Consider the following 14,296-nt stretch of genomic DNA (forward strand, 5'->3'; position numbering starts at 1 on the left):
AAATTTAAAAGATTATAGTACTGCCTTGTGAAAATCTTTTAGTGTTTTGTTTTGTTGCAGTCTGCTTTATTTTTAGAAGGCTTTTCAGCAAGCAGTAGTGAAAATGCCAGCTAAACCTGCTGTGTGCTGTTGCACTGCCTGTGCCCAGGGAGCTCAGCTGGTCACACTGCTGGGACACAGCTGCCCAGGGCTGCTTCTTAACTTGCATGTGGAGGGCACAGTCAATGGCTGATTGCTGGGGTCACTTTTAGGATGGGCTTGTGCTGTCACTTAGACAAAATCCGAGCATTCCTAAGTACAGTGGTCTGTTCTGTGCTGCAGCCTGGGGACACCGGTTCCATCCCAGTGAGGTTTCTGCTATGCCGCTGCTCTCCATGCTGCACGCTTCCCAAAGCCCTGGTGCCAGGTGTGGGCAGGGCTCTCTCCCGTGTTTATTCACAGTGCAGATGAAAAGTCGTGAGTGTAGTAAATACACTGGTCGGATCCCCTCCCTGCCCTAACTCGTGCAGCTGCTGATGTGGTACCGAGGGGCGGCTGGATGCTCTGGGCAGCGAGTCCTTGAGAAAAATGCGATATCTGAGTGAAATCAAAACCAATGAACTTGTGAGAGCAAACTGTAACAGAAAAAGAGCTCTGCCCTGCCGAGACTTGCTGCTGTGCCGTGATTCCTGGGTTCGCTTTCGGGCTGTACCTGTGGATTTGGGTGACCACTGTGTCCCTTCACCTGCGCCGGGAGCGGGGCCGTGCCCACCGCGCTTGTTGGCTCCGCGGCGCTCCAGCATGTAACGCGGCTTTGCTCTCAATAAAAGCTCCTTCCCAGCGTGCGGCTGCGGCCCGTTCCTGGCGGGGGAGGTGGGGCGGAGCGCGGGCCGAGCTGAGCGGAGCGGAGCGGAGCGCGGGCCGCGCAGAAGGGAGAGCGGAGTAGAAGGCAGGCCGGGCTGAGGGGAAAGCGGAGCGCGGGCTGGGCTGAGGGGAGAGCGGAGCGGAGGGCAGGCCCGGCTGAGGGCAGAGCGGAGCGCCGGCCGGGCTGGGGGAGAGTGAAGCGGAGGGCAGGCCGGGCTGAGGGGAAAGCGGAGCGCGGGCCGGGCTGGGGGAGAGCGGAACGGAGGGCAGGCCCGGCTGAGGGGAGAGCGGAGCGCGGGCCGGGCTGGGGGAGAGCGGAGCGGAGGGCAGGCCCGGCTGAGGGGAGAGCGGAGCGCGAGCCGGGCTGGGGGAGAGCGGAGCGGAGGGCAGGCCCGGCTGAGGGGAGAGCGGAGCGCGGGCCGGGCTGAGGGAAAGCGGAAGGCGGAGCGGGCTGCAGGAAGGCGGAGCGGGCTGAGGATAGGGGAGCGGAGGGCGGATGAGCGGAGCGGAGCGCGGGGCGGGCTGAGAGGAGGTGGGCGGAGCGCTGGGCGGGTGAGGGGAGCGGAGCCATGGCGGTCCCGCTGTGCCAGGGCTGGGGCCTGGGGGTGGCCCTGCGGAGCCGCGCCGCGCTCCGGCCGCTCGGGCTGCTGGCACCGCCGGCACGGGGCGTGCTGGGGCCGGCTGCGGGATCAGGAACGGCGGCAGGATCGGGAACAGCAGCGGGATCGGGACAGGAGGCGCTGGAGGAGAACCCCTTCTACGGGAAGTACCGGCACAAGATCCAGGAGCTGCGGAGGTGGGCCCTGAGGGAGGGAGGAGGAGGAGAGGCGGGGCCGGGGGGGTGGGCGGGGTTTTGCGGAACGGGCGGGCCTGGGGAGCGCTTTCCTGAAGGAGAGATGTCCTGCTTTAGCTTTTCGCCCTCTTGAGAAACTCGATTAGTTTAGGCCAATTGCCTTGAAATTGACATGTAGTTGACAGCAGGTCAGTGAGGATCGTCTCCCAGTGTGGTCATATTGATAAGAGATAGTTCTGTGAAGATTAATCACTCAGCAATGCTCTCCACCTTTGTAAACCTTTGGGACAGGCAAAGAATACTCCAATTTTGGAAACCTTTGGAGCAGTCAAAGAGTATTCCAACTTACAGGCTTCCATCTTATTATAAAGGAGGATTTGAACAGAAAATGAGTAGGCAGAAGCTGAGTCTTATTTTAGGTGTAACTTGATCTGCTGGCAGGGTAACAATGAGAACAGCCCATAGAAGAATCATGGGTTTGAATTATCCTGATAAAGATGGATTACCTTCCTTAGCAATATAAATCAGTGAACCAAAAGAATTCACAGACTCACATACAGAACCATGGAATGGCTTGGGTTGGAGAGCACCTTAGAGATCAGCCACTTCCAACCCTCCTGCCATGGGCAGGGACAACTTCCACTGGGACAGGTTGCTCAGAGCCCCATCCATCTGGGTCTTGTTGGAATGCAGTGCCAAAAACAAATCCAAAGCCTTGGGTCATAGGAGATGTTGTGCAACAGCTTTCACAGTTTCTTAACTCTGCATTGATTTTTCCTGTTTATCATCATAATTAAAAACTTAAGGTTATTTAAAAGCAAACTGGAATGTTTTAGTTATATGAATTTATGTCCAGTTGGACAAGGAGGAGGGAGGAGGACTAGGATGATCCTTGTGGGTCCCTTCCAACTTGAGCTGTGCCATTGCTCTGTTGTACTGTTAACAGTCCCTGTTCCAATTCAGGTCCAATCCAGATGTGTTTGAATCCCGCATGGAAAAAAGAAGTGAAGTGAAAAAGCAGCCCGTGGGACATTCCAAACAAGGAGAGTTTATCAGATGCATGGAGGAAAAGGCAAGGACTATTTTCTTTGTAAATCACATACACTGAAGCTCTAATGCTATTTTTATGGGATCAGAGTAATGCTACAAACTGGAAGCATCCCTATCAGAAGGAGCTCTGAAATTTCACTGTGTGATGGCTAAAAGCATTGTTCTGTACTCCTCTGTATTATTTTTTAGACTGTAAATTCCCTGCTTGAAACCTTGTTTAATTAGTTCCAGATTAGTTTGGCCTGAAGAATGACACAATCCTGCATTTATCATTTCTTAGTGAAAGCAAGAAAACAGTTCAATAATATTGGATCCAAAATGCACAATAGTTTCCTTTTGACGAATCCCTTGTGGCCTTGAAATTCATAATTCACATTAGGTTACTAATCTTATTTACTTCACCTAATCAATCACTTGTTTTATTAAAAATACACTGCAGTGATCTTCAAGTATCTTGAGCTCCCACTGAGGAGTTTTTGTCAGCAGGAAGGTTGTGTGTGGCAGGGAAGGCAAATCAAAGGTATTAGCTGTAAAACTAAAGAGGAATGTTTTCTTGCAGGCAGAAGGCTTGGCCAGCAAGACATCAAAGGGAGGATTCACAAAGGATAAGGTAAGAGAAATGACCCAAGTGTTAGGAGGGTGGCAAGGAAAGGGTGTGGATTAACTTGTATTGCCATAGCCAGTTTCAGTCAAGAGCACTTTGATATAAACCTGGTGTTCCTTATGCTGCATTTGGGTGTAAGATCTTGGTTTACTGTTGGGATCCCATTCAACCTTAAAACTCCTGGCACTCTGGGTTTTTATTGCTCTGTCCTTTTTCTGTGCTCCTTTTTCTGGAAATTCTTTACAATTGGGGAATCTATTCTGAACATGAAATGGAAAGGGTTAAGCTCCTTTTACAGCATGGAAATACATTTGCAGTGATCAGCCAGCCCAGGGACAAGAGAATTCTATTTCACATTCCTGTATTTCGGTGACTCTTGAGTGTAAATCTGCCGAAGAGCACATCTTTGAGATGGCTGAAGGCAAAAGCTGCTCCTCTTGCAGCTTGCACAACTGGAGCAAAGCATGTGCTGTCTCCTGAAAGAATCTATTCTGCCTCAGTGTGTGAATCCACTTCTCAGTGTGCTGCTGCTGTATTTTATTTGGCAATTAGAGGGACTAAGTAACACTGTAAATTGAATTAAGTTCCCCTAGGTTGATTTTGTTCTCTGTAATTGCATCCATTCATTCTTGATACTTAGAAGGTCAGAGAACTGCCATCATGCCAGATTCTTTATGCTTTCTCTTGCAGACACTTGATTCAATTCTTAATGTTGAGATGGTGAAAGAAAAATCAGCAGAGGAGATAACACAGGTGATGGATTTAAATGGAATAAACTTTGCTTCATGTCTGTGCTTAATAGTAACCTATGTCTAAGGATGGAAATTTTACTTAGACTGAAAAGTAAAACACAGCTGTGAATGTATATTTACAAAAAGCATATTCACATGGGTATCCATAGGAGAAGATAAAGTTTTCTCCATCTAGCTAAGTCCTCCTAGGGGGTACAGGTACACTTGGGTATTGCCATCCTGCTGTGGTGAAGAAAAAGACTGTTAACGCAGAGGAGCATCATGCAAAGACTTGTCTTCTGTTGAAAATGTTTTGTATATTCTTTCTTTAGAAAAACACTACCAAAAAAGTCCACCAACCAAAAATCACTAGTGTGATTTCTGGGAAAGATGTGAGAAGCACTAATGGTGGTTAATGAATACTGAGCCACCTCTGAGCCCACTCTTTACTCTGTTACCTGGTTGGCATCTGTCCTTTGGTACATCTGGAACCTTTGCAGAAGTACCTTGCATTAGCAGGAAAGTCAGGCTTGATTGAAAAATTACTTCCCAAAGTGCTTACAAAGGTCAGCTGATGTTTTAAAGCATTTAACATTACTGCTAAATGCTGGACTTTAACTGTATCTCATCTTTGTTTCCTACAGATTTGGAATCAGTATTTTTCTGCAAAAGACACGGTTTATGCTGTTATCCCTGTAAGTAGTTCGGCTGTAGTTCTGCACTTGAAAAGCCAGCATGCAAAGCTTTCCTTTCCAACTGACATTTTAAAAGCAGTCAGTAAAAGAAAGTGAGGTTTCAAGAACAAACTTGCTTGCTGAGTGATTTTATTGCCCCAAACAAAGGCTTTTGTTTTCAGAAATGCATACCCCTTTTTTTCTCACTCAGAGTCTCAATAAATCAAGGACCTTTTTCTGCACACCTGGCTGGAATTTCCAGGCTTATTTTAATACAAGCCTCCAACACTTTTTGCAAGGCCCTAGTGTTTATTAAGTAGCATTTGAAATTTTTAGAGTTCTTTTTCTCAGAGTTGCCTTTTCCTTTGCCCTCTTCCCCAGCACAGGCAGCTGCCTCAAGGTTAATGTGGCAGTCCAAGAACACTTGGCTGGTAACTTACATGTGGCTGATCACTTAGGACTTATTTCATACATTTACAATTATTGGCAGCACTGTCTTTCCTGAGATTGCAGGGTGTTTCCTGAGATAAGATCATACTTCTTACTCCTGGTAACTTTTCCAGATGCTAATTGTTCTTAGTTTGCATTAGGCAGAAGGAGACTTTTTTCACTTCGAGGATTTATCTTTATTTTTTTCTTCAGGGTCGTTCTGTGATTGTGATCTCTTAAATCTGTCTTTTCACATCTGTGTGTTCCTTGAGTTCTTGAAACCTCATTTAGATCTGGGGTCTGATTTGTGATTGTGTTGGCCCTTTGAGTTGCAGCTGAACTCAGTGGCAGGGAGTGTTCTAGATGTGTGATGTGCTGAATGCTCTGAAAGTGGAAGTGTGGGGTTTGAAGTCAAGCAGCCTCATGTTTTGGTTTTCCCAACATGTGGATATTGTGAAAATAGTTTGATTTGCACTTTTACTGTAGCAGAGGGCCAAAGCCAGGGACTCCAGTTGAAATGTAGATCTTTCATTAGTGGGGCTGGCACTGTGCTTTGGTGCACTGTTTTAGGAGGAGCGTTGGAAGCTTTTTAAGACTTCAGTGCAAACCAGATCCCAGGCACGTTAGGAAGCAGTTCATGGTGTCATCGAGGAGAAAAAAAAGCCCTTTGTCTTTTGCCAGGAGCTTTTTGTTGGCTGAAAGAAAGGCCTTACATAATTCTCCCATGCTCTAAAGTACACATGAAGGAATTTCTTCTTGATGAATGGCATATGTTTTCTTTCCTGAACACCTAAGAGTAGATATGAATACAGTGCTGGGAAGCAAAAAAAAAAATTAGGCAAAAGATTTGGGGAAACACAGAGAACACAATGAAATTGCCAGATTTCATCAGGGCTGAAATAGAGTTGAGGTTTTAATTTAAACCTAAGCAATAAGTATGTTATTGAGTGTATAGATGGGCTGCATTTTTATACTAAGAACAGATGACAATGATGTAAATCCACAATTTGGAGCCAGGCATGTGTTGTCTCCCTCAGCTGTTGACACTACATGATGCAGTGAAGCAATTACTGAAAGAGGATGTAAGCCTCAGGCTTGGGGCCCCCACATCCAAGGCATGAAGCTCTGGATCCAAAGATTTTGCTTCTGCATCTTAGAGACAGCCTTGTTAAAGCAGGATGCTGATGACTTTTAGGTAAATAAGAACTAAATGCAGCTTTTCAGGCACTCATTGCCATCTGTCCCCACAGTGGGACCTTCTCCAGATGGAAGCTGTGCCCTCTAAAGGTTAATGAGGTGATTGTGAACAGCTCTGCATCCATGTTTGTGTTACTGAAATTGAACTTCTCTTTCTCCTTCCCCAAAGGCAGACAAGTTTGATTTGATGTGGAAGAGAGCCCAGAAGTGTCCATCGGTACGTACAGCAGCGTGTGGTTGTAGAGCTGTAATGCTTCTCTTCAGAGCCTGATCCATTAACTTTTGACCCTCCTGTGTTCATACGCATTGTATCAGCCTGGTTAGTAAAATCCAGGTTCAAACACTTGTCCTGGTGCTCAGATAAAGCAGTGCCTATTCATATGTATGAAATATTGTGATTTAGATAGAAGAGATGGAGGGTCGAGAGAGCAGCAGCACAGAATCTCCCAGGGAATGGAGACTTTACTTGGCTGATGCATTAGTCTTGCCAAGAGTAAGACCAAATGTATCTGGCTTCCTGAGTTACTTGGAGATTGGGAAGTTATTTATAGCCTGAAGTGCGTTTCTGTGCATTCAGTCAGGTGTCCTGCAAGATTTTCTGCTCCCATGTTGTCCTTCCCTTGGTGGGGTAAAACAAGCAGGTCTGTACCTGTGGAGCTGGATAGGCTGTGAATGTCTAGAGAGGAGATGCTTGCTGCCTGTTCTGGAGCAGCTGATAAAATGACAGGATTAAATGCTCTGCTCCTTACCTTATATTTGACCATTTCTGCTGTTAGTTTTCTAGGTGAGAGCAAGAAAGTCAGAGGCTGAATGTTCTCCATTCTCCTTTTCTTTTTATGTCTCAAAATTCTGACAAAAGTATTTGTCAAGATACTTGTTACTTATTCACTTACAATGAATTAATACTGATAGGGTAATTCTGCTTTATTGTGTGCTTTGAAGTCTGATTCTTGCTGTCTTGTCACTTGTGGTGGGACAAAGAAACTCTTTTTTCTGTTGTGCTTCTCTCACTAAAGCATTAATGCTTGAGGCCGGTGTGACACAGGCATCATTTTATTCTGTGTAAGGGAAAATTGGTTTGTTTTTTTTTTTTTTTAATAATTTCTCTACAGTTTCTATATGCTTTGCCAAGAAAAGAAGGCTATGAGTTCTTTGTGGGGCAGTGGTCTGGAACAGAATTACACTTCACTTCCCTGATAAATGTTCAGGTGAGTGTTTGAGACAAAAAGTTGAAAACTGACTTAGGATCCAGAGATAGATAGTATTGGCATATAACAATATATGTTATTTACTGAGTAGTTTAGCCAACAGGTTGTCTAGCTTAACTTGAAAAGAATTCTCATGATAATAGGTGTTATTAATTATGTTTTAATTGTACATTAGTTACAGGTAAATTAGGAAGGTTATGGGTATTAAGTGTCTCTGTAGTGTAGAGGATAATGAGGTAGAAATTTAGTAGACCCAAAACAAGCAAGAGGCAAGCTTTTTAGAATTGTTTGTGCAAGCTACTTAAAATAGCAGTAGATGCTGTAAGATTAAATACTTTCCTAAAAATTATGGGTTCTTTTAAACACAAAATGGTCTTTAGTCAAGTTAAAAAACAACCTAACTCTGCAAATCCCTTTTTTTTCTGTAAATAGCAAGAGTAATGAATTTCTAATTGGAACTGACCCTTAAGCCCTGGGAGGGAACTGCCTCTGTGGCAGTTAATGCCCAAAGTTTTGTAGTCAAGCACCCAGATCTGCAGTGGAGTGAAGGTTTTTATGGGATACTGACAGGTTTCTTTCTCTCCTTCAGACCCAGGGTGAAACTGCTCCAAGCCAGTTGGTCTTGTACCATTATCCTGATCTGCAGAAGGAGAAAGGGATAGTACTAATGACAGCAGAAATGGACTCCAAGTTCTTGGTAAGAGAAGTCTGCTCATTGGCTTCCTTCATTTTATGCTGCAACTCCTACAGTTTTGAATTAAAATTAAATTACAGTGAAGCTTTTCAAAGACCCTTTGCCAAAGAATGGTCTCACTCTCTTTCTTTAACCTAATGTACTTAAGGCTAGGGAAAGCCAGAAGAGAATCATCAGTCTTTGGTAATTTCAGTTCATGCATTCTTTTTTTTAAATTTGAGTATTACAGTTGATAGCTGTAAAAGAACAAAGCTGCTGTTTTTTTAAATGAAAGCTGTTGCTACCAGCAAACAAATTAAAACAGCGTTTGAAGCTTAATCCTGCTTGTCAAAGCAGGAGACTCCAGAGTTGTGTGTTCAGTGTGTGCACACCTGTGCTCTTTGCCTGTGTGTGGGCACACCATTATTGGCATAACTGTACCAGTGCCTGGACTGGTGGCACTGGGCACTGTAGTGGTGGAACAGAATGATTAAAATATCCCTCCTCTAACTGACCTCCTGCCCCCCCTTCTGAAACAGTGAGTGGAGTAACTGGTGATGCTTCTCTTTTTCCCTGTTGGATCTCAGAGCAAACAATCTTTGCAAGTAGGTCAGCTGTAAGAAGGGAAAAATGAGGATGTGGTGCATCTTGGAGTGGGCAGGGATCACAAAAGCCACACTTGACCTCTGAGGCAGATGCACAACAGGACAGTTGCTGAAACACACGATGCTGGAGTGTTTAAGTAGGTCAGGAGCCACAGGGAGGTGCTTTGTTAAGAGATTTGCTGAACTAAGGTGGCTTGGAGTTGAGCCACGTGGCGAGCAGGAGTGTGGCATTTCTTTTCCAGTGGGACAGTGGCACAGCCTCACCCTGATGGTGACAGCTCTGTTCTCCCTGCCAGGATGCCCAGTGCTTGTGACACAGCTCTGTTCTCCCTGCCAGGTGGTCCCTGATGCCCAGTGCTTGTGACACAGCTCTGTTCTCCCTGCCAGGTGGTCCAGGATGCCCAGTGCTTGGCCAACCAGGTGCAGCTGTTCTATGCCACGGATCGCTCCGAGACCTACGGATTGGTGGAGACCTTCAACCACAGATCCAGTGAATTCAAATACATGGCAGTTATAGCAGAGCTTGAGCAAAGTGGCCTTGGAAGAGAACTGAGACCTGGGCAGGCTTCTGACAAGTCATAGAGCCTGGCCTGGGGCGAAAGGAGCCAGCACAAGCCGGTGGTCCCAGGGGGAGTGGCCCAGTGTTTTCTGTTTTACAGCTTGGATTTGGCCACAGAAGGGGTCTCAGACATCCTGGGAGAGTGACAGTCACACCTGTCTGACACTGATGCAAGATGAGGACTTGGGCCATTTGAACAACAGTAACTAATTGCTAAAAAATGGAGCCCAGCACTTCAGTATAACTTCATCAGAAGGAGCCATTTTCCAAGTCTTGTAACTTCCTGCTGCCTGCTGGATTGTGGAAATCTGAAATAAAGTGACAAAAGGGGAGCTGTGTAACGACTGTACTGACATCAGGAAAGAGATGACAACCAATGTTTCTTCTCAGTAAATGCATTTTAAAAGCCCTCCACCATTATAATTGCATGGTTCAGTGCTTTTTAATCTGTGTGGAATTCATACAGGCTTGCCCATCAAGAAGAAAGAATAGGAGCAATGGTCTAAGACAGACACATCTTTGTTTCTTTGTGAAGTTTGTTACACAGATTCTATTGTGGTCTAAGCTTTTCTCAGGATTAAAAAACCAGAGTCACTAGATTTGTTCTGGGAATTTTCTGCTTCTTAATTGATTTATTAATTGTATCCTGTTGTGATGTTTCTGTATTTAAGGTGTTGTTTTTGCACAGTATGAACATGGGTTTATTTTTTTAGTATATTTTTAATAGTGTAGAGGAACCATTGCCTGTTTTACAGGATTATTTTTTCTCAGGCTGGCATCTAGTCAGCCAACTCATAAATGACATTTGAAGGAACAAAAAATAACTCTTGTTCCCACTTCAGAAAAGGCACTATCTATAATAAAAGAAAGATGGACTGGCATAGTGACAGTGAGAGAGAGTCACCAGCCAGCTTCTTGTTTATCAAGTGAAAATAATGTCTTGGTATGAAGATGCAGAGCTGCTTTAACACAGCAGTGTTGGTAAGAGCCTGGCTTTACAGAGTGCAAGCAGGTTGGGGGTTTTAAACTTGCCCCCAGCAAAAGAATGCCCAAACTGATGCTTTGAGCTTCTCTTGTGTCATTCCCAGCAGAGGCAGGCAGCACATCCATGCACAAGGAGGCTGCAGCAGTGTGATGTGCAGCCTGTGGGGGTTACCAGCACTGCCACCACTGCACAGGGGGCACAGGACAGCCAGGAGCTGCCAGGAGCCACTCTGAAATACTCCCCATGTCTGCATCAGACCCCCAGCACTAACTCATCCTTGACACTAATTAGCTCTGGGCCGCACTGCACCTTGTCAGCCTGCTGGAGCTGGCAAGCATCCATCCCCTCCTTTGCCAGAGAAAGGGGAAAAGAAGGATCTGCAGTTTGTCTCTGTTGGAAGGCATGCCTGGTGTCAATTTTCTTCATTAACCACAACCTGATATGAAGCTTGATGAGTAGTGAAGGTTTCTTGCAGCGTCTTTTTGTTGTGTAGTTGTAGGATCCCGTTGCTGTAATGCCCACTGTCACTCTGTACTTTCTCAGCCCATTCTTTGCCCTACATGGCCTTTGAAAGTCCCTTCCAACCCAGGCCATTCTCTGATTTTATGACATGAACACTTCAGCTGAGCACTAAAGCTACACACTGCAGTTTTATGTTGAGGTCTATTTTACCACCAGCTCTTAGATGTTGGGTGTGAACTCCTGTCCACTCAGGAAATTGCAAGATTTCCAAGAGGCAAATCTCTTGGGGCCTTGCTGAAAGGAGATGGTCTTGCTCCCTGGTGATGTCTTTTTGTTTCTGTTCACTGAGTGTGTACAGAGCAGTCTGTAGAGAAGGGGAATAATTAATCAGAGGAGGTGTGGATAGGGCTGTGATAATCTGAACAGCAAATCACCTTTATTAAAAGGCATTTCTGCTTCAGGATTGTGGTGTTTATGCTCCATTTATCATTTTTCCTTAGCTGATAGAAGGGCTGTTTTGATTAATAATTCACTTTCAGCTTTGAAAAAGTCGAAGTTGCTGCGTTCATTTTTAATGTAGCTATAAAGTAACATCCCTGAGAGTGAAATCTAAGGCTTCCAAATTACACCTCAGCCTTTTTCTGAGCATAAAAGATCAAATTCTCAGGTATAAGGCTGTAGTGATTTACCTGTAATTCTGAGTGGTGTTTTTTAAAACCCATAGTGGGATTTTTTCCTAAAATAAGAACTTCTCCAGGGCTTAAAAGAAGGCAGAAATGGCCAGTGGTGAGCCTAAAATTGGGATGAAGACCCATAATAAAAAGGTCCAGCAAAATCTAATCCTCTGCCCCACTGAATGACTGCTGCAAGGGGGAGTAACCCAGCTAAAGCACCGGCCCTACAATCCACCCTTGCTGCAGAAACCACCGGTGATTTGTGGCTGCGTGGCTTCTCCAGTGCCTGGGACACATTTGTGCATGAGCTGTGCTGCTGACCACGGGCATGGATGGGCACTACCAGCTGCACAGTGGGCACAGACCCACGGGGCTGTCTGGCTTTGTGAAAATCAGCAGCTGTGCCAGTCTCAAGCCGCTAAAAACTCACACTGAGTTTGTAAGATTTGATGTCCTTAGGATCTGTGCTAAGCCTTAGAGCCGGTGAAAAACAATTCTGTTAGGCTTGGCATGGGAGGAGAGGTAAGAGAGGGAGAAGGTGGCTGTGGGATTCATGTGCCATCCAGCCACTAGAGGGAAGGTTTGTCTCCCGATTCTGAGCTCCGGGCACTCACACAGCTTCCTGAGCCTGTCTGCTCGGCTCTGTGAACTTTGTGAGTTGTGTGCTGAGAGTTGAGTGTGATCCATAACGAGCAGGGCTGTGCTGAGTTCAGCCCATGGTTCCACCAGCCCCATGTCCCAGATCCCACCTGAGCTGCCTCGGGGAGGGCAAACATCCTGCAGTAGTTTCCCAGCATGTTTTGCTGATTTCCAGTCTTTTTTTGGGCCAGCACCTTCCCAAGATGGATGTGTCTGGTTTTAGTAGCCATCAAATGGGCACGTTCAGGGAGAAGAAGCCCAAGACTCGCAGTGGCCCCATGTAAAGTTCAGCCCCTGCAGCAAGGTGCTGTAGGAGCGCCCTCAGTGCTGGCTGTGGTCTGCCTAGAGCTCGGGATGTGTCAGGAATTCCCACTGGGAGTGGTGGAGCAAGTTTTGCTGTCAGAGGCTCTTTGTTACCAGCATCCCAAACCTCTGTCTTGCCCACCCAGCCCTGTCACCCTGGGGAGATAAACCCAGAGCCCTCCTGCTCCCAAGGGAGGAGGTGGCAGCCGAAGCAATCAAGGAAGTGCAGATTGATGGATGACGTTCTTACCCTACCTTAAAATGATGACTCCATCTATGCCTGGCTTTTTTCCCTGTGCCTTAGAAAATTACATTCTCCAGTGCCCTCTGCCCCACGGCTGAAGAAGCTCTCACTCCCTGTCTCTGAGTTTGTGCAGGACACGGTGGAGCAGAGCAGAGCAGAGCAGGGGAACTGACTGTTCCCAACGCTGCAGAGCTGGTTTCTGGACACGTCCGGTTCCCTTCTGGGGATAACCAGAGCAAACCCACTGCTCCCTCTGCTTTGTCTTTGGTCTGCACAGGCGTGCACAGCCGGCCAGCCCTGTCTGGAACAAGCACCTCCCCGCTGCTGCAGTGGCAGTGCCCAGGAGGTGCCGTGCAGGGCACTGTGTGAGAGCCCAGCGCAGTGTGGGGCTGACAGGGGGCTGCCCCCTTCTCCTTTCCCCCGGTGCAGCCGTGTCCTGACAAGCCTTGCGAAGCTGCTTCACTGCCCGGGGCCTCTTCCCGTGCCTGCCCCTGAGCTCCGATGGAGCCGCCCAGTGCTCCGGGCTCTCTTCCGTCCCTGCTTCCTTCCCCCGACAAATCCAGCCATGCACCTGCCTCCAGGAGCGAGGCCAGCATTCCCCTCTTCCTTCCTGCAGGGCACACAAATGCCCTCTTCACAATAACGTATCTCTCCTTCCCCAAAGCTGTCCCTCGGACCTTTTCCTCTCTCCCAAGTGACTCCTGCTTCCCCTCCCCACAGCTGGCTGGCTCTGGCACCGTGGGCTCTCTGCTTTTTGAGGTTTCCAGCACCTCACGTGAGGGGCAAGTCCCTGAGCAGGATGTGCTGCTCACCTCTGTGGGCTTGTGGGGCTGCAGCTGATGTAACTCCAGCCCTGCTGCTGTTCTCCTGGCCCCTCTCTTTTGGCTCCAGACTGCTGAGGGTGGGAGGACCCTATCTCATCTCCAAGTATTTTGGCTCCATCTTGCCTGGATGTAAATCCTGGCTATGGGTTGCCTTTGGGATCTTTGCTGTTCGGCCAAGCCCCCTGACTTTTGGATTTCTGCCCATTTTCTGCAGGGATTTCAGTTGAAAGTTTCCTCCTGGCTTGGCATTTGCTGTTGGGACTTATATCTGCTTCACAGACCTACACTTCCTACTCACAAGGTCTGAGGACATTTTGTTGTTTCCTGCATCCCAGGTCCCCAGGATGGAGGACAGCAACATTGCTCAGCCCTTGCTGGGACTTGGGGTGGCTGTAATGAGCATCCAGCACTGGGGATGGGAAAAGACTTTGCCTGAACCTGCTGGAGTCAGGAGTGTCGCTGGTTTGCTGGTGACTAGGAAGAGTCTGCTGGATTACTTGAGCTTGATCCTGATTTTAGGGGTGTTACTTGGACCTACCTGCAATGACTGTGAGAGATTTACTCATGAGCAGGGCAAGGATGATGTGGAAAAGGCTCAGCCTGCAGATCCAGGGAGGATGCACACACAGAGCTGAGCTCTGAGGTTATGGCTCTTGTAATGGGTTAGCTGGTAATGGTGGTGGTGGGAAACAGCTGCACAGATGTATTTAACAGCTTGTGCTTCCCTCCTGCCTCAAGAGCTGTGCAGCAGTTCACCTCAAGGTTTTTTACTTTTTCTGCAGATGTGAGACACCTCAGC

At 47.1% G+C, this 14,296-nt stretch overlaps 1 protein-coding gene across 2 annotated transcripts; it reads left to right on the plus strand.

The window, feature by feature from the left end:
• Positions 1-89: 89 nt before the first annotated feature.
• On the plus strand, positions 90-9,965 carry ATPAF1 (ATP synthase mitochondrial F1 complex assembly factor 1). Of its 2 annotated transcripts, none has more exons than XM_074545849.1 (9): positions 90-1,639; positions 2,600-2,708; positions 3,246-3,296; positions 3,981-4,043; positions 4,666-4,716; positions 6,491-6,538; positions 7,434-7,529; positions 8,119-8,226; positions 9,145-9,265. In XM_074545849.1, exons 1-9 carry the CDS (start codon positions 1,413-1,415, stop codon positions 9,169-9,171), a joined length of 780 nt encoding a protein of 259 aa, XP_074401950.1. In that variant the 5' UTR covers positions 90-1,412; the 3' UTR covers positions 9,172-9,265. The 2 variants fall into 2 exon arrangements, with proteins under 2 accessions (XP_074401950.1, XP_074401949.1); XM_074545848.1 differs by having other exon boundaries at positions 1,352-1,639; positions 9,195-9,965.
• The last annotated feature ends 4,331 nt before the right edge of the window (positions 9,966-14,296 follow it).

Source organism: Zonotrichia albicollis, chromosome 8, assembly GCF_047830755.1.
Source record: "Zonotrichia albicollis isolate bZonAlb1 chromosome 8, bZonAlb1.hap1, whole genome shotgun sequence".
Classification (NCBI taxonomy): Eukaryota; Metazoa; Chordata; class Aves; order Passeriformes; family Passerellidae; genus Zonotrichia; species Zonotrichia albicollis.